The following is a 20,129-nucleotide window of genomic DNA, read 5'->3' as shown; positions in this document are numbered from 1 at the left end:
CGGCCCGAGGCGGGAGCGGGCAGCCCGCGAGCTAAGTGGGCGGGGAGCCGTCCCCTCCCCCCGGGCCGGCTCTGCCAGCGCCTGTGGGGAGGGCAGCGGCTAAGGGGGAGGGAGCAGTCCCAGGGAGCAGCACCAGGGGGCACCCCCGCCGCCTGAGCGAGCGTGGGAGAAGCCGGGCCCAAGCCGCCCCATCCCCGAGCTGGACAGCGGGAGTGGCCCAGGCACCACGAGGGCCTGCACGTACTTCTCTCGACAGGGCAGAGGTACGGGAGCCGACAAGGATCAAACCAACCCCCCTCCAAGGGCTGGGGTGGGCGGGCGTAACCCAGGCACGGGACCCTACAGGGAACCAGCCCAACCCCTCCCTCTGCTCCCGCCACGCGGAGTCGGGCTGTAGCCACGCCTCCTGCCGTACGACGTACCCCACGCTCCGGAGCGCGAGGGGATAACGAACCGTCCCGTCCCCCGGCGCGAGCAGCCGGCACCATGATCACTTCCGGTAGGTCAGAGGGTAGCGGAAGGGGTGGTAGAAGGTGGCAGGTTAAGCCAGACGGCGAGTGGGGAGAAGGCCCCGCAGGGAGGCTATTCCCCCGCCATATACTTCGGTCTGTCGGTGGCGAGAGACACTCTCCCCCTCCGGCCTCCAGCGCTCTGGGGCCCTCGGTAGAATTTCCGGGCGGTTGCCTCCCAGAATGCCTGGCGGCCGGATGTGCCGCCATCTTTAGGCTCCCTCTCTCCCTTGTATTGACAATAACAAGCCCCGATCCGTCCCGTCCCCCCTCCCGGGAGAGAGAGAAGGAGGCAGAGAGGGGGGAGGAGGGAGAGCGGGGGAGCTAAAGCGAGAGGAGAGGAAAAGGCGAGAGGGGCGGGGGCTGAGGTAGAAGAAGAGGAAGGAAGGAAACGGGCAAGGGAGGAGGTGGAGAAAGGGGTCTATAGACAAGAGGGAGCGAGAGAGACTCACTCACCCCTTTTATTTCCTCTTGAAGAAAGAGGGTAGGAGCAAAAGAAGGAGAGGGTGAGGAATTGAGAGTGGGAGCAGAAAAGGTAGAATACAGGTGTAAAGAGGAGGACTGGGAGAGGCTTGTGGGTGGAGAGAAGAAGGAAGAGAGACGCTGCTGAGAGGCGTAGAAGCAAGAGAGGCATGAGAAACTACTGAGAAGAAACAAAGGAGCAGCGAAGAGAGGAAACAAGTTATTCTACCGAGAGAAGAAAGTGAAGGAGGGGGGGACTGAAAGACTCTGCTGGCAAAAAGGAGGAGTTGAGAGACTCCTCTGAGAGAAGACAAACCAGAGACTGACTCTAACTCTCTCTTTGTGTGTCACACCAAAAGAATTTGATGCCCCTCAGTCTGTTCACCTCTGTGTGTTCATGTTTCCCACAGGTTTCTCTTCCCCCAACCCCCCAGCAGCAGCTCAGGAGGTCAGACCTGCCACTGATGGTAATAGCAGCAGCAGCTCCTCCTCCTGCAAGAAGAGAAAGTTAAACAACAGCAGCAACAATTCTGAAAGAGAAGAGTTTGATTCCATTTCCTCCTGCTCCTCTTCTCCTTCCAAAAACAACTCATCATCATCTTCCTCCATCATCACCACCTCCTCAGGGGGCCCCTCATCCAACCATCACCTGCAGAAGAAGCTGCGCTTTGAGGACTCCTTGGATTTTATTGGACTCGATGTGAAGATGGCTGAAGAGTCTTCCTCATCCTCTTCTCCTGCTGCCTCTTCTCAGCAGCAGCACCAGCAACAGCTCAAAAATAAAAGCCTTTTAATTTCTTCAGTGGCAGTGGGGCACCATGCAAATGGCTTGACCAAAGCTGCCTCTTCCACGGTCTCCAGTTTCGCCAACAGTAAACCTGGCTCTGCCAAGAAGTTAGTGATCAAGAACTTTAAAGGTAATAACAAGCCATAATTTGTCCTCGCCTTTGATGAGTTGACACTCAACTCATGTGCTATTTCAACATGACAAGCTATCCAGTTGGCTTGTAAATAGGCTTTATTGGAAATACACTTCTGTGGTGAACGCCTGAATCTGTATGTAAAAAGGAAAATAATCTCTTATGGTGTAGACTTGCCAAATCTAATGCACACTTGGAGGCAAACTCCATCATTTGGGATTACTTTTTAAGGCAACTTTCATTGCCTCTCTTGAGAGGAAGGATTTGAGACCTCTTACTCCTGATTTTTGCTTTTAAATCAACCTTATTCAGAATGGTACCATTTGATATCCCTAATGTAGTAATTCCAACTCCAGAAACAACAAATAGTTTAGTCCAGGGTGTTTGACAGGTTTCTGCAGAAGATAAGATAATTGTCCATCTCATTTTGTCCATCACAGTATGGTCTCTGTCTATTTTATTTCATTTTTAAATAACTTAAATTTGTAGGTGATTACTAAGCTTTTATGATTGAGCTGCTCTTCCCTTTCCCAGGTCTCTAAATGGATTGGCATACTTTTTTTTTTTTTTTTTTTTTTCCTCTCCTTGTTGCTCCACTTCTCCATCCTCTCACCAGAAGAATATGTGCTGCTCTTGTTGCTTGAGTTTTGGAGTGCTATGTGAGGCCAGGCAGCATTGTGACAGAGCTGATTGCTGCAGAAGCAGAGAAGCAAAGCTTGGGCTGATGTGATGCTGCCTGAGAGCTATTTCAGCAAATAGCTGCATTATGGGCCATTATAGGAGCAGGCAGGGAATGTGCATAGCTTTCAAGGAGCTGCCTGTCACTTTACCTGAAAACCATGGGCAAAATCCAAGGTTCATGCACCTTTTCTTGTTTCTTCCCTCTGCACCACCTCATGCTAGTCTCACAACTTAATTCCCTACCCCTATTCTACTCCCTCACATTGAACAAACGGTGATTTATATAACACAGGGGTCGGCAACCTTTCAGAAGTGGTGTGCCAAGTCTTCATTTATTCACCCTAATTTAAGGTTTTGTGTGCCAGTAATACATTTTAACATTTTTAGAAGGTCTCTATCTATAAGTCTATAATATATAACTAAACTATTGTTGTATGTAAAGTAAATAAGGTTTTTAAAATGTTTAAGAAGCTTCATTTAAAATTAAATTAAAATGCAGAGCCCCCCGGACCAGTGGCCAGGACCTGGGCAGTGTGAGTGCCACTGAAAATCAGCTCACATGCCGCCTTTGGCACGTGTGCCATAGGTTGCCTACCCCTGATACAACATTTGCATCCCAAAGGATACTGAGGTGCTTCTTCATATGCTTTTAAGATATACAAGAGAAGAGGGTTTTTTTTCTCTTATTCAGGACAGTAAGTTTGTAGTGCATCTATATCTAGTGCTAATTTATGGTGCTTAAATTAGATTATAACTGTGCTCTGTGGTATTCATGATAGCACTTATGAAAAGTTCTTCCACCCTACTGCGGAATGCACTAGTCTCATTTAGTTTGACTGAGTTCTGGAATTTTAGGATGGTGATGCATGATAGTGAAGTCTAGTCTTCGTTTATGGCTTCTCTTACAGGTCATAGGTGAACAGAATATGGGCAGTAGCTTTTCACAACTTACTTAATGTTTGGTTTCAGAGTAGCAGCCGTGTTAGTCTGTATCCGCAAAAAGAACAGGAGTACTTGTGGCACCTTAGAGACTAACAAATTTATTAAGCGTAAGCTTTCGTGGGCTCCAACCCACTTCTTCGGATGCGGAGATATATATATATATATATATACACACACATACAGAGTGTGTGTATATATATCTCCTCAATATATGTTTCACTCTATATGCATCCGAAGAAGTGGGTTGTAGCCCACGAAAGCTTATGCTTAATAAATTTGTTAGTCTCTAAGGTGCCACAAGTACTCCTGTTCTTTTTACTTAATGTTTGTTAATGTTGTAGATTACACATTCTTGTGACCACTTGTTGCATATTATGAATTGTTGTGTTGTCTGACACTTAAAAAAAATTACCAGCTCTGTGACTGCTATTTATTGAGTCAGCATTAAATGACAGATTGAAAATATTTTTTTTAATTATGCCCTTATCTGTGTTACTAATAACACCTTATTAAAATTAGAATACATTTTAAAAATAGTAATTTTTCACTGTTTTATTTATGTATTTCTTTTTTTAATTCACTCAGCTTGGACAGTGAAAGTGGGCTAATCGCATTTCTACTTAGTGCATAAGAACCTGAATGGGAAACTAACATAATGCTGGAATATTGCCAAAACTCTAGGAAATATATATAAAAAAAACAAAATACCTGTCTCTATTATGACTTCCTCTCTTTCTCCCCCCCCCCCCCCCAAAAAAAATCACAAATTTCTGTTGTCTTAATTTTGTTTAAAAACTGGGTTTGCAACACCCAAACTACGGGCCAAACTTGACCTGAAAGTGTGCATGTCTTTCTCTTTAAACTCCCTCCCCCCCTTCCTTTCCCATATCCCAATATTCCTCCTGGAACAAAGATGATCACTTAAGTATTTTGTTTTTAGAATTCTAAGTCTGCTCTGTCCTGAAACCCCTGATATTTTTTGATGCCTTGAGATGTGGCTATGATCCTGGCTGAAAAGAGTGAGAACCAATCATTTAGGCATCTCATCCATTTGTGTTAATTGTTCAGAAGGGTTCCTGTTGAACACTACAAGGGATTCTCCATCTCATAGGTGTTAAGGTCTCCACTTATGCTGCACTTCTAGCCCTTGCCAGAGGCTAGTGTTACTCACAGGATCCTGTTACTGAGCTAATTAATATTAATTTTTTTCATTAAAAAAATCCCCAAATATTTCCATAAACTTGCTTTAGGCAATCATTTTGTGGTTAGATTTATGATTTAAAAATCAAACTCACTGCAACACTGAGGATTTGACTTCGGAGATTTTTGTTAACCCGTTTTACATACATTTTTGTTGAAGGTAATGTACGGTGGAAGAAGGCTGTACTAAATGATAGTGGAGTTGAATTTTTCCAAGTTTGACGTACTTGAACATAAAGAACAGGGCTTGAAAAACATAACATACACCTACTGGCCAGAACCTGCAGACCTAGGAAAACACCACTGCATTGGTTCAGATTGGAAGGTTTTCTTTGCAAACAAAGGTCTATAATCATAATGTTTCCTGTGTAAATATAGCTTGAAACCTGCATAAATTGTTGGGATGAGTCTCTTTCACCAGTTTCCCATTTGGCCATTGTATAGATGTTTTTCAGGTTGTGAGGAAGAGTAGTACATAATAATTACAACGTTCTTACTAGGTATATACAGTTGTCTGTCTTGGAACATCTGTCATACATATCTAAAAAGGGCTGGCTCCATCTTACCAACACGTGATGATCAATCTGTATGTCACTTTCTAATTATTTTGTCCTGTGCTGCTAGCCTAATAAAAAGTCAGTATTAATGAAAGTATAGACTGACAATATTTTTTCACTTGAACTGTTAAGTCATAGGTATTGCAGTGTTTATAGACCAGTGTCTGGTATCTGCTACAAGTGCTGCGATGTGCAGGCGCAACAGGGTGACTTGAAGACTGAGAGTCGAGTTGAAACTTAGAATTTCCTTGCTACCTAACAATGAAAGCAGAATCTGCTATATGCCTAAAAAGACTTTCTTCATGTATGTTTTAGTGGAAGCTAGAGTGTTTTTGCAAATTTGTCATCTTCACATCATAAAACAGCTGGAATTTTCTGCTCTCCTTAAACAAGATCTCAACCTTTGTTTATATCCTAGATAAACCTAAATTGCCTGAAAACTACACAGATGAAACCTGGCAAAAATTGAAAGAAGCTGTGGAAGCTATCCAGAACAGTACTTCAATAAAGTACAATTTAGAAGAGCTCTATCAGGTAAGTGGGCCCGGTCTGTATTTAAAGCCCTTCAGTCTAAATAAAATCTGGATATGCTCTGTTCATTTTTCATTTCTCAAAATGATTTTTATGATGATTAAAAAAAAAAGGAAATATGACAATTTGTAGTTACTTTCCTAGTGAACAAACTATTTACTTAGAACAGTTTCTCAAAGTGAATTTAAAAATCCAGAATAAAGGATTTGCAAGAGCTAAAGTTGAACTGAGAACCTTTTTACCTGCCAAGAGCATAATCTAAGGTGTGGTTTCCCTTGCAACAGTTGACACGAATTAAATAAGGCAAGGAGCTGTATTCCCTTTACTACTGCTTTTGAGTTTGTGCTGTGTAGCTGCTCAAGGAGAAACATGAAATCCTAAAACGTTTGGTGTTTAGGTAAGAAAAGGACAACTTGGATTAAAATGTAATCTATTTGTGTCTGTCTAAACACAATCTGTTCATAATTTAGGATCATAAACAACCATATAAAAAAAAATCATTTAACTTTTAAAGTAGGTGTAAAGTGTGTCACGATATTTCCTCATGAAATTCATATTCATTTGGTTGTCAGTGCTTGCCATTAGAATTATGTATATTTGACAGTGAAAACATTCAAACTACTTTTCCCCCCCATCATTAGTAATGATTAGTTTGCCCTGATTATTTATTTGTTTGTTTATTTTATTTAATTTATTTTTAAAGAATGCTGTCAGGTCTAAATTGAGTATTAGACCTTTTTTTATAAGCGCTTCAGTCTTTTATATAATTACATTTCTGTTTCTGCATTCTTCATGTACAGTTACTTAACTAAATTTGTTTAGTCAAAATAACTGGGACTTCCTAAACTTAGGGGTTTTTTTGTACCACCTAGTGCTGCAACTAGTTATAAAGAAGTGCTTCTATTCTTTGGTCTGTTTTCAAGCTTTTATTGTTTGATAGGTTTTCATGTTTTTTCTCAAAAAGGTGAATTTTGAACTCCAGCAAATATGTGATGACATATCTATTTTTAGGTCTTATTGAAGTTTGGGATGGGTTGAATTGCCTGAATATGGGCTGATTGATTGATTTGGTCATTCCCATGTTCCTCCCCACCCACTGCATGTTACATGCACTTTAGATTCTTGTTTTGAACTTTTAAATCAAAACCAGCGAGGTTGAGAAATTTCATGTTTGGCACGTGCATGGTTCCACAATAAAGAGCGCCTTCTTTGCAGCATTTGGGGGAATTGATGGCAAATTAGATACACATGCAGTTGTTGATTTCAGGGTATTTCACCGCAGTACAAATAGGCTTATACTGTATTGAATAATGCAGAACTGCAAATAAACGTGTTTTTAAAAAATAAAGTGAATCATGGGCTAATCTACCACTCAGAGGAAAAACAAATCAGTTAACTACTTGAAATGATCTTTATCTACAAAGTCATACTGAAAACCTTGCCACTACTACAAAGTAGTAATTTTAAATGAAGTTGCCCTCTTGGAGGTTGATATCAAACCAGGTTTCTCTGTGGTACTTATGCTCAAGGAGAGTGAGTTACAACTACTTTGAGTGTCATGACTTTGAATATCCTGACATATGTGTTGAAAATCTCAGCCGTAATGTTAAAATTATTTAAATATATTTAAGTGACTAGGAACATTTCATACTTGACTGCCCTCTAAGTTGAATCTAAAAATAAATGTCTTAATTTAAAAATAGTAATAGTGATTGCTAGTATTTTAAATGGTAAATAAACCAGTGCTGCTTGTGAACAGCTGCTTAGTAAATGGATCTGATTCCAAATATGCTTTGGCAGACACCATTATCTAAGCAGAGAGAGTAATGGCCAAAAAAAGCCTATAGAGGTTCCTTCCCACACTCTTCAAAAGGATTTATTCATATTTTGTTTTTGAACAGAGCTAAGCTTGTTGGTTTGACACATCTGTTTGCCAGTAAAATCCCACCGAGTGAACATTTTTTAAGCCTTTAATTTTTTAGACCACTAGCCATTAGCACTGTGTTAGTTCTTCTACTTCTCAGGTTGAAGTTGGGGAAGAGTGCACATAGATAAGCAGCTAAATAATCCTGGAGAACTGAAAGCTTTATACAAATGTTTATTTTTCAGAATAATTTTCTTCAGTACATCAATACTAGACTTGGGCAATAATTCCCTGTTTTAAATATATGATTACAAATAAGAAAGGTCAGCTTTTTAAACATTTCTTGAAGTACCCATTGCTGTGGCCTCAGACAGTCATGTGTGGTTTTCCCCCCTGCCTTCTCTTCTTCCTTATCCTCCCCCAAAACAAATGTAAACTTCACAATACCCAGATGGGTCTGGGGAGCCTTGATCTCATGTCCTGAGTATGGCTAATACAGCTGAGAGTGCAGAATCGCGAGGCAGGGCGTCTTATTCTGAACAACCCACTTCTGTGAACGGCAAATAGGTAGTGTGATTATTTGAAGTGTTACTACACAAGACATTCTGCTATTGCTATTATTTTAAATATTGATCTAGTACAATGTTGCAGTAGCAATTATACAGTATCGGTGGAGATACTTCCATTTAAAAGCACACAGTTTTCAGTGGAAATTCCCTCTATCTGCCTGTTTTAAAACAAAACAAAAAACTTGTCTGTTTTTTTCTGAAATTTCACACTTTGTGTGGAATTTTTTCTCCATTAAAACGCATGTATTTTGTATTTGATTTCTTGTGTCAAAACAAAAGGTTTGAAAATCCTATTTGACACAAGCGCGTCGTGAATTTTCCACTACTTACGACTGTGTAGAACTCCAGATATACATGCATATGTGTGAAGTTTCATACATTAAAATCATCTGAGTTTTATTTCACTTATTACACATTGAAATAAATACACCTGAGATGAAATCCATCCATTCATAATGGGCCTGTAGAAGGTCCTCCAAAGTGCATAAGTCCTTGCATCCATGCAAAGAGTGGGAAACGGAGCGTTTTATTTATGCAGCCACTGTTTTCTAAGGTCGGGGGGGGACTCTGTAACACCTCAAAATAGGCTGGCAAAGAGGGGTGCAGATCAGGAGCAGATCAATTGCCAGAAACCATTGCCCTACGGAGTATGGAGAGCCAGCCATTGTTAACCCTCCTTATTAGCTAGAAGAATGGCTGCAGAGAGGTTGTGCACCTGGCTTGAAGGTGGTGTTCCATATTTCCAGCCCCCAGTAGTCATCTCTTCCCCCCCAGCCCATTTGGGTGGAAGAGGGGTTACATTTTGTATCCTGGGTTTACTTGAAAGTTTGATCTGACTTCTCACATTTTAATGATATGTAAGTTAGAAGCTGACAACGTAGGCTATAGTAGCATGAGAGAAAGGGAGAAAACTCCAACCCATATGCCATCAAACTGAACAAAGAACTGTACAGTGGTTTTCTGTTAGATCAGTGGTTTTCAACTTGTGGTCCATGGACCCTTGGGATCCACAGACTATAATTAAGATTTCCAAAGGGGTCCGCACCTCCATTCAAAAAATGTTTAGGGGTCAGCAAATAAAAAATGATTGAAAACCATTGTTAGATTCATACAATTTAAAAAAAAAAAAAAAAAAAAACGAACTCAAGACTGAGAATTCTCAAGAACTCTCAGATATCAGGAAATTCAGTTCTGGTTTTCCCGGCAGCCAGAACTCAACCATTTTGTGCTTATATAGCATTTTGTGTATGTGTGGTTGATACATCTTGCTTTCATGACTAAAACTACATTGAAAAAATGATGAATTCTAACTCCGTAAATCTGCGTCCCATATATATATTCAGAGTTAACTGCTTGTTTTTGACAAAAGAAGTTTGTACTACTTTTTACTCCCTGTTCATCCTTTGGAGCTAATATAATTAGGGGTGAGTGAGCAGCATTCATTTCACAGAATTGCTAACTTTGGATTGTAGAGTCTTTAATGCTTTACTGTTGTTGCAGAAGCTAGAAAGAACCCAACTTAACTGTCAGATCCCACGCTGAGTTAGTAGTGAACTGAGCAAATACAGTCTGACAATCATGGAGACAATACATGTGGCACTAAAGACTAGCTCTTCTACAGATCTCCACATATTCTTACACAAAAACCTTGTTAACCTAACAGTTAAAGTTGTTCATGTGCATTCCATGTAAACACAATCAATACAAATTAGGAAAACACCAGGTGAGGGTCCATCCACATAACAAGCAATGTCACTTCACATTGCCATTATGCCTACAGACTTTATCTTAATTGCCTTTTACTTCCCACTTAAACATCCAGGATGCATGCATTCATTTTTTCTAAATCACACCCAAATGCTCATAGTTAACTATGCCCTCAGGTAGTTTAAGATATTTTATTGAGAAAGTATAGAACACAGAGCACTACCAAAAAAATCTGAGGTCATAATTAGGCTTGTGTGACCTGGAGAGATGTTGCAGGATACCTCAGGATTTAGAGGGAACTTGAAGTGGGGAGTGTGAAAGGGTGACAGTGGAAATCATGCTCTCTTGCACTAAGGCTTCCCTGTCTCTCCCAGTGGAACAGCAAATGGCTTGGTAAGTTTAGTAGCTCATAAAATAAAACCTTAAGTGTCTGTGCTTCAGAGTAATAAAACCCATAAATTGCTGGAAAATTGAACTACCTTTGTTGCTTTAGGGACAAATCCTGCATTTCTCACTTGGGCACTTAATATATGTCTACACAGCAGTTAAGCACCTGCAGCTGGTGTGGGTCAGCTGACTCGGGCTCACAAGGCTCCGACTGCAGGGCTGTAAAATTGCTGCGCAGAAATTCAGGCTCAGGCTGGAGCCCAAACCCTGGGGCCTCCTGAGTGGGAAGGGTCCCAGACTCTAGCTTGAGCCCAAACATCTACACAACAGTTTTTAGCTCGGCAGCCCAAGCCCTGTGAGCCTGAGTCAGTTGACTCAGACCAGCTGTAGCTGTGCCACAGGTCTTTTATTCCAGTGTAGACGTATGCTAAGTCTCCCGTTGAAGTCTGTAGACCCGTGGGTTGTGAACTGTTTAGGGGCAGGCCCTTTTTGTGTCTTCTTACTGCTGTAAAGTGCTTCGTACATCTACTGTGCTCTGTAAGCAGCAGTATGTAATGTAAAGTTCAAGAGCGGGTAGATCTTACTCAAGGATCAAAAACAAACATATCATGCTATTTTTTTTTATGGAAGCCATATGAAGAAATTCATATTTATCTTGCTATATCTGTTTCATTATTTATTTTAGGCTGTCGAAAATCTCTGCTCCTACAAGATTTCTGCAAACTTGTATAAACAATTGAGACAGATTTGTGAAGACCACATCAAAGCACAAATTCACCAATTCAGAGAATATCCTTTAACTGAAAGTCTTTTCATCTGCCAATCTCAGGAGTCATGTTTCTTGTGCATCAGTTGATGGCACTGGGGAGGTAGCATTATCTTATAGTTTGGCATTGTGGCTGTTCTTTCTATTTCTGCCAAACTAGAAAATAAATGTTTGTAAAGCCATTTGGGATCTTCACAGAGAACAATGAAGCAAAATGAGTGCAGTCCCTGAACTGTTTTATTTATAACACACTTCTATAGCACCTTCTAAGTATTAGCAATGGCATCAACTGTTGTAATGCACAGGAAGACACCCGAAACTGCTTTATGTGCAGGTAAACAAAGAGAGAATTAATTTCAGCAACTTTAGTTTTGAACTGTATTAAGAATCTAGAAATATCTAGTACTCAGTTACTGGTTTGGAATCTTTAAAGCTTTCCTGCTGAAATGGAAAATGGACTATTGCTAGTACTTTTCCAAGAGGCAGACTTTCAATAACCCACTAATTTTAAACCTGCATATTTTGTGCCCACAATAAAATGTTGATGCAAATGTTATGTTTAGATATGTACCTGTAGGATTTGGGGTCACATGTTTGGTATTAGACACCTTAATTCTGGCATTTGTGCTTGGAAATGATCTCGTGTGCAAACTTTGTAAGTTTGAGTCCCTCTGAAAATATGGCCTGAAACTGTAACATTCTGTATGTTTACACTTTAGTAAATCATTGTGTCTGAATAAAACAACATATAATGGAAATTTTCCATATGCTAGCAAAGTACTATTGTTAACAGAGATTAGGCTTTTGAGTCCAAACATTTTTTTGTTTTTGATAATGGGACTTCAGCTCCTGAGTGATTTTAGGTGCTTTTAATAATTTTACCCTGGTCTTGAACTACTGTTAATAACCATGACTCTAATAGAAACTAAAAATGGCATATGAAAAAAAAATTGTGATCCTTTCCAAAAGGTAGCTAGTGAATTTGTGATGCACTCTACTGAAAGTATTGTGGAAAAGCAAACAAGTATTGTTGCGCTTTTTATGTAGCTAATGTCAGCTATGGGATTTTGGTCATAATTTTCTTAACTGCCTTTTCATGGATTCGCTGGACAGTGTTCTTTTTCTAAAGAAAATAGACAAATGTTGGCAAGATCACTGCAGACAAATGGTAAGTTTTTTGGTTTTTTTTCTTTTAAAAACAAACCTGTCTATTCCTGACAGTTTACTTATCTCGCTCATATTTTTTTTTTTTTTTTTTTACAAATACACTTTGTGCTTCTGAAGTGTTATCTGATGTCTAATGTAAAGGCTTTCTTTATAGGAGGAAATGACATCTAACTTGTTAGAAATGAAACTTTGAAAGCACTTCCCTGAGATGTACTTCTGAACATATAGCTTTGGTCTTGAATAAACATTTGAAACACACATTGCGTGTGTGTATATGCTAGCCTTTCCCCTCGTGTTTGTAACTCAGAGACTAATTCTAATTTTACTCTTGATTCATGTCTAAATGCTATTTTGCATTCTTTCCCACCCTAAATCAAATACTAAATGTCAAGTTGATCATTTTACTTAAAACATCCCACTGCATACTAATAAATGCAGAATACTCCCGAAATTGTTGGTAATTTTGGCACATACACATATATGGGTATATGGCATTTCAATTTCAACTGATCTAAAAATGCTGGTGACTTTGTCCCTCCTCCCCCAACAGATCATGATTAGGAGTATCTTTTTGTTCCTGGATCGAACTTATGTTCTTCAAAATTCAATGCTGCCATCTATTTGGTAAGGATGCAAAGAATAAAATAGATTTTTTTTAAAAAACGCTTTCGTACTGTCTTACTAGTTGAAATATAAGAATTGCAGCTAGCTTATAATTTTCTGTCCTCCTTGAAGAGAGAGGTTTTGAATTTCATTGCCATGAAATGTGAGTTTTGCAGTGACTAATAGCAAATTTTAACTGAACTGATACCATCTAACTCCAGTTTGCATAATACAAGAAAGTAATTGAAAAGCCAGGATTTAGGGTCAAAGAGTCATTGGCTACACAGGTACACTACAAAGGTAGTGAGGATATTTGTTACATTTGTAACATTCTAAAGATACAATGCTTTAAATATATTGGATAACGAATATGTACAACTCCTAATTTTATAAAGGGGTAAACTAAGGTTATGTCTACAGTACCAGCTAAGGCTGTGATTTCCAGGTCATCTACACATACTCACGTTAGTTCGATGAGAACTAGTGCAAGTATAAATAGCAGTTTAGCTGCAGTAGCAGAGGCAGCAACAGCATGGCTTACCCATGCCGAGTCCATACCTACAGGCAGGTTGTATTCAGTATGGCTAAGCCATGCCACTGCTGCCACTGCCTTTGCTACCATGGCCACATTGCTATTTATACTCTCAATAGCTCTCATCAAGCTAGCGCAAGTCAGTGTATGTGAGCTGGGAAATCACAGGATTTTTGAAAGTGAATTGCAGTGATTGGATGCCTCCGTTTTGGGGCGTCCAACTTGATATACCTTAAAGGTCTAACTTTTCAGAAAGTACTGAGCACCCATTCTCAAATCAGACCCATTTAAGGCATCACTTTGGACACCCAAAACGGAGATCCCTGCTTCCACATCACCATTCATCATTTAAAATCTTTAGATAAGGACACCCAGTGATAGAGCTGAGATTAGAACCCTGGCTTCCATTCCATGCTTAGTTCTTTTGACAAAACTGCTTTAACTTTGAATATATGCTAGTCTTAATATTAAATTGAGGAAACACTTTTTAAGGCACATCAGTTTTTAATCTTTCTAAATCCAGCTAATCCAAGCTAAGAATGGTTAATGTCCTAAAACAAGGTGATTATCAAAAATAAATCTCACTTGTATATGCAGATATGAGAATGTGTACAAGAGTTTTACTTTAGATAGTTGCCTATTGTTGTATGTGTGCATTTACCTCTGAAATGGCTTAGGAAACTCTGAGAAAGTAAATATTTGAGCATCAGAATCGAGAACGTGTGCTGTTGTTTTTATTGTAATGGTTAAAAATAAAAAATCAGGGATGGGTCTGATGCAAATTATTTAAGAGGCTTTTTTCTCTTTTTAGGGATATGGGTTTAGAGTTATTTAGGACTCATATAATTAGCGATCAGAAAGTTCAGAACAAGACCATTGATGGCATTCTTCTCCTGATTGAGAGGGAAAGAAATGGTGAGGCTATTGATAGGAGTTTGCTCCGAAGCCTTCTAAGTATGCTTTCTGATTTGCAGGTGAGTACATTTTCTTCAGTTTGCAGAAAACTGAAAAAAGCATCACACTTGTATTCAAGGATACAATATGCTTTAAACTGAATTATTCTTCTTTATTCCCTAGATTTATCAAGATTCTTTTGAACATAGATTCTTGGAAGAGACTAATCGTCTGTATGCAGCAGAGGGACAGAGGCTTATGCAAGAACGAGAGGTATTTTATGTTTTAATCTTTTTCCTCTTGTTTGCAGCCACTGAGGTAACATCTTAGCTAAGAGAGAGCAGAATAATGTGTTCCTATAGTGCATTCTCCTCGTGCATAAGGGTAGCAGGAAATATTCTCCGCAATAGTGGGACCCACATGTTTACCTTTTTAAAGACTGTACTCGTGGCAAATGTACTCGAGCACCATCACTTTAGGGCCTGGTGTTCTTGGTCCCAAAATTGGTCTGTAGCTGCTGCTGTCAGACTTTGGTCTCAGCATCTCTTCAACATGTCTTCATTATGTAAACAGTAAAATAACTTTCTTCCATCTTTTCAGGTTCCAGAGTATCTTCATCATGTCAACAAGCGATTAGAAGAAGAAGCAGATAGAATTATTACATACTTGGATCAAAGTACACAGTAAGTGTGTGATCTGCCTTGGCTTGGTATCTTTAGCCATTCGGTTCTAATCCTGTTGAAGGCTTTTGCCACACAAAATAACTATAGTTATTGACTAACTTGTTATTTGTATACAAATGTAATGTAAGCTGCCAAATGCTTCTCCTCTTCCCTAAAACTGCTTGGAGCCAATCAATCATTGTCTTATTTTGCACAGCTAACTGGAGTGGTTCAGATTAGAGGCTGATTTGACTTTTGGGCAATTAATTTGAATTGCGGGTCATTTTAGGGGAGAGAGCCTGTGTTCCTACTAGCAGTGGCAACTACCTGTATGAGCAAATACTCAGTTACCTTCCGAACGAAAGTAGAGCGAGGCCAGCAATAGTTATCGGGTATTCTCAGAGGGAAAACTCTAAACTAGTTAAAGGATGTAAATACCATTCAAGGAAGAAAACGCCTTGAATGTCAGTTTCTTAGATAACACAGTCATCACCCTGGAAACTTCAAATGAAGATTACCTTTCGGGGTGGACTCAGGTGCAGGAGGTTGCTGGTGGGGATGCTGGAATTCCCCTACTGAGACATACTCTGAGGCCACTGCTGTGGTTACTGGGAGGAAGTGGAGACCTGCAATAGGATGTATGGCCCTCTTTGAATACGTGGGCAGCAGGTCTTACATTGGAGTTGGGAGGGAGCAGGCCACTGAATGATATAGAGGTCTCTTACTGTAGTGCAGGGGTTCTCCTAACAAATATTTTGGTGGCCTCAGAGTGTGGCCACCAGCTCTTGCTGCTGGCCACTCTGACAAACCAGTCTCTCTGTTCCTGCCCGCCATAGTCCTTCAGCAAGCGCCCGCCCCAGGGAAGGTGTGTCGGGAACTCACTGGCCACCTGTGGAGTCCCAGGCTCCCCATACCCCAGGCAAGCGGGAGCAGAAGAGTGCCCCAATGACTGAACACCATAGCTGACTCCGGCGCTGTGCACACCAGCCCCATGTGTCTCCAGAAGTGCTGCTTGGAGCCCCCGAGGAGGCTGCGTGGTGCAGGATGCCGATCCCTGCTGGCGGCGCCAAAACAAACACCCAGGCAGCGCATCTCGCTGCCCTTGGTAACAATTATTCAGAAGCAAGAGCTGGGTGCTGCAGGGAGAGGCTGCTGCTCCCTCTCTTCCACCCCTCCCCTCCCCCCCTCCCCCTCCCTGAATCTCCACCCATGCTTTGGAGGCTGTCATGGCCACAAAAAAATCTGCTGGTGGCTGCATTTGAGAAATGCTGCTCTAGTGGATGAGGAGGCAGCACCAGAGATGAACTCTCTGAGGGAGGGGATTTGGGACTGCTGTGTATGCTGTTTCTCCAGTCCTGCTGTCCCTACCGCTACCCCCTCAGACACTAGAGTAAGAGGCTGCTAGATCCTTCAGTGGATCCCTTCTTCCTGAGTCCATTATTAGCAAAGTCCCCGTTCTAATTTAGGAGCTGTTGGTTCAAATACCTGTCATCTTTGCCCCTTCCTGGTGACTGTCTCCTTGCTTTATGGTCTCTTGAAAGGCCTGAATGCCCTCTTGCATGAGGTTGGAGGAAACATATTCCCTGAGGAGCTGCTTCCCTAACTTTCTGCCCTGATGAGATCCATCTTGTGCATCACCTCGAGGCACTCAGATACCATAGTGATGAGTTTACTATAAATCCCTAGTCAGCAACCAGCATGTAGAGTCACCTACTGGGGGAAACAGGTTAAATATATTTATTAAACAAACAGCCCCGAGTTATTGATCAGGAGCCTACCAAATGCCAAGTGTAGATTTAAGTCAGGCTAGTCTGTTCTTCAAATGGGATTTAAAACTGTTAGTGATAGAAAAAGGAAAAGTAATTCTAAACATTTCTTCTATAGGAAGCCACTAATTGCTACTGTAGAAAAGCAACTGCTAGGTGAACATTTAACAGCCATTCTTCAGAAAGGTAATCTTTCTTCTTTATAGAAATGTTTCTAATTACTGCTTCGGGGCTTTCATTCCTGTGCTGAAAAGAAAGTGACACATTCAGGTGCTGGGGGAGGACACAAGCCACATCATTCTTTAACACTCCTTGCTACTCAGTTCATGAAATAGCACTGAACATTTTGCAGGAGGGCAAGTCCCAGTCTCCTTTTCAGAGGTAAGGAGCCACAATGGTGTCTTCAAATACATTGCAGAGCAGAAGGAAAACTAGAATTAAAATATAGATGTTGGGTTGAGGATTCAAGTAACCTTTTGAAGATCATGAGTGGGGGTAGCCTTTGCGTTAGGGCCCGATGTAGCAAGGGAGACCATTCGGGATTAGCAAGCAAACATGCTACTGTACTCTAAAGAAGGCAAAAGCAGTGAAGATACACTGCTTTAGCCCTGTAATAATCTCTCCTCCTGGTCATGAAACCGTGTGTGCTCCAAGGAAAGGTGAATAATGGATACATGAGTGCAGCCTGCACAAATTGTTCATCTAATATGCTTTATTTTTCCTTTGACTTGAAAATTACTAGACACCTGTTAGCCGAATGGTGTGTGGGAGGGTGTTCTGTTAAGAAGCCCTGCCCCCACCTGTTCCCTCTTCCTAGCTACTAGAAGTGAGGGTATTCGGGGATTCTTACTTATGTGATGTCCCTGGACTCTGCTGTGGTTAATATGAAAGATGAAGATGCTGCTTGGCTACATGAAGAGACTTGCATTTTTTATAGGGTTATAAAGCTTAATTTTCTGCAAAAATTAAGGTTTAGGACTTCTGAGCTTCCTAGCAAAGCTTCCCAGGGGCTAATGGAGCATAAACTTTTTTTATTACTGAATTTAAAGGAGCAATGAAGTATGAGTGAGCAAAGCTTATGTGATGAGACAGTTATGTATAGTACGATAGTCCAAGATACATGGCCCAATTAAACAAGGGCTTTCAGGTACAGAGTTAATTCAGATTGCCATTCAGTTTTTTGTTGTCTAGCCAGTTTGACTGCCAAAATTTTTTTTTAAAAATCGACAAACTATTCCATTGGAGAATAAATGGATATATTGAGTGATAATATGGCTGGGTTAACATGAGATTTGAAGTTCTTTACATTCCAGTAGCATGCATGGATCACTTCCAATGATTATACCTTTTTTAGATGTTTAAACTTTCAAACTCACAGGTTTAAACCACCTTCTTGATGAAAACCGAATTCAAGACTTGTCTCTTCTATATCAGTTGTTCAGTCGGGTCAGAGGTGGAGTGCAAGTTCTCTTACAGCATTGGATTGAATACATAAAGGTACTGATATATATCCAGGATCTTGTACTGACTTTTTATAATCACTGAGGTTTGTCCACAAACATTTCTTTTCATAAACAAGTATTACAGCTTAGAAAGATGCAACATAGTTTTAACAGATGACTTGGAAACTTTTAAACAGCATGCTTATATGCAACCGAACAACCTGTGAAATTGCACTGGGAATGATGTATTGTTTTAGAATAATTTGAATATTGTCTTGAAGTATCTATCATTCCAAAATCTGGATTTTTGTTTTTGGTTTACACAGAACAACATGTATTGGTCGAGGAAAGACATATTCCTGGTATCTTCTTGTCACTTTAGAATAACGTTGGCTGTAATTTATACCTTTATTTCCAGGTCAAGTTTACCTTGTCTACACTTACAGAGCTGTAGCGCTTAATGATGACTCTACCTACGCCGACGGAAGAACTTCTCCCGTTGGCATAGGTACTCCACCTCCGAGAAGTGATAACTATGTCTATGGGAGAAGCCCTTCCATCAACATGGTGCTGTCTGCACCAGGGGGCTAGGTTGGTAGAACTGTGTCACTCGGGTGTGGATTTTCCACACCTCTGAACAACATAGTTATACTGACATAGGCTTGGTCTACACCACTACCTGAAGTGATACTGCCAATTATATTTTTTTATAGTTAACTCTTTGGGTTTCCACTCATTTGTTCAGAAAAGTCCACTGAGAAATTTGGAATTTAAAATGTTAATTCATACTGATCGTGTACCAAAGGAAAAACACTTCTCTATTTCTAACAATGAAGCTTATGTGATTGTCTTTTGATTACTTTTGTCTGTGCACCAGCATCATGGATATTGTCAGGCTAGGATCTTGTCTGAAAGAGCAGTTTGCTGCCAACAGCATATGTGGGGTTTTGTTAGTTTGCTGTTGCCTTGTGTTGCACATAGAAAAAAATCCAAAAGCACTAACTTTCAGCAACAAATGTAAAGTTTTTGCTTATTAAGTGGAATACACTTTCATACATGCAGTATTTGTATTCCTGAGTGTGTGAGTAGAGTATCACCAGTCTGTATTGCTCCAGCCTACACTTAAATTCTCTGCTTTAATTGAGTGGTGGATTTAGGGGGGAAAAGCTACTTAAAAAGCAAAGGACATACATACTAGATTACAACACTAAAGACCTTTATTATCCTTCATTTATTCATAGGAAAACTCCCATTGACTTCAGTGTTCAGTGGGCAGATGATTCTGTAACTTTAATAATATTGTCACACAGGCATCCTAACTTTGGTAGGAGAGTGCTTTGTATTACTGTTGTGGTGAAATTGACTTCACTGGGAGTCTTGCCCATGTAAGTCTCTGCAGGAATGAGTCCTTACAGCATGTAATATTTTGGTCGTATATAGTTTGACTATCATCTTTAAGTGTTTGTACCATAAAGTTGGCTTACCATTGTGTTTGCATCTCTTCTGAAATGCAAGTTCTGCTATATACTGACTTCAGCAATTTGATTTTTTTTTTTTTAATTGCTGTCTATCTTGGTATGGTGATTCAAAATATAAAATACTATCTGTGTGTAGCAAGTACATTCTGCCTTTTTAATTATTGTTGTGTTAGGGAAGCAAACATTTTTCATTGTAAAATCTGAACTTTTACATCATCCAACTTTTGTTTGAAGATTTCATTCAGATCTGATATTTAGAATTTTGATTGAAGGGTGAATTTTTGTTTTTCAGGCATTTGGTAGCACTATAGTAATTAACCCAGAAAAAGACAAAACTATGGTCCAAGAACTACTAGATTTTAAGGATAAAGTTGACCATATTATTGATGTCTGCTTTCTGAAGAATGAGAAATTTGTCAATGCTATGAAAGAAGCATTTGAAACCTTCATTAACAAGAGACCAAATAAACCAGCTGAACTGATAGGTATC

At 40.2% G+C, this 20,129-nt stretch overlaps 1 protein-coding gene across 1 annotated transcript in view; it reads left to right on the top strand.

Moving 5' to 3' along the window:
- Positions 1-862: 862 nt before the first annotated feature.
- The window catches only part of CUL4B (cullin 4B), a 32,312-nt gene continuing 13,045 nt past the window's right edge, over positions 863-20,129 (top strand). The window contains exons 1-11 of the mRNA XM_029911873.1: positions 863-1,888; positions 5,690-5,805; positions 11,015-11,118; positions 12,194-12,263; positions 12,813-12,886; positions 14,209-14,371; positions 14,475-14,564; positions 14,892-14,974; positions 16,838-16,905; positions 18,098-18,216; positions 19,932-20,124. Of these exons, the coding sequence (XP_029767733.1) occupies positions 1,369-1,888; positions 5,690-5,805; positions 11,015-11,118; positions 12,194-12,263; positions 12,813-12,886; positions 14,209-14,371; positions 14,475-14,564; positions 14,892-14,974; positions 16,838-16,905; positions 18,098-18,216; positions 19,932-20,124 (1,600 nt within the window). The 5' untranslated portion in view covers positions 863-1,368. The remainder of the gene's footprint in view (positions 1,889-5,689; positions 5,806-11,014; positions 11,119-12,193; positions 12,264-12,812; positions 12,887-14,208; positions 14,372-14,474; positions 14,565-14,891; positions 14,975-16,837; positions 16,906-18,097; positions 18,217-19,931; positions 20,125-20,129) is intronic.

The sequence above is a fragment of the Terrapene carolina genome, unplaced genomic scaffold (genome assembly GCF_002925995.2).
Source record: "Terrapene carolina triunguis isolate 2854851 unplaced genomic scaffold, T_m_triunguis-2.0 Scaffold131, whole genome shotgun sequence".
NCBI classification, from domain to species: domain Eukaryota; kingdom Metazoa; phylum Chordata; order Testudines; family Emydidae; genus Terrapene; species Terrapene triunguis.
Note: the sequence above shows the minus strand (reverse complement) of the source record. Positions and strands in the feature narration are given on the sequence as shown.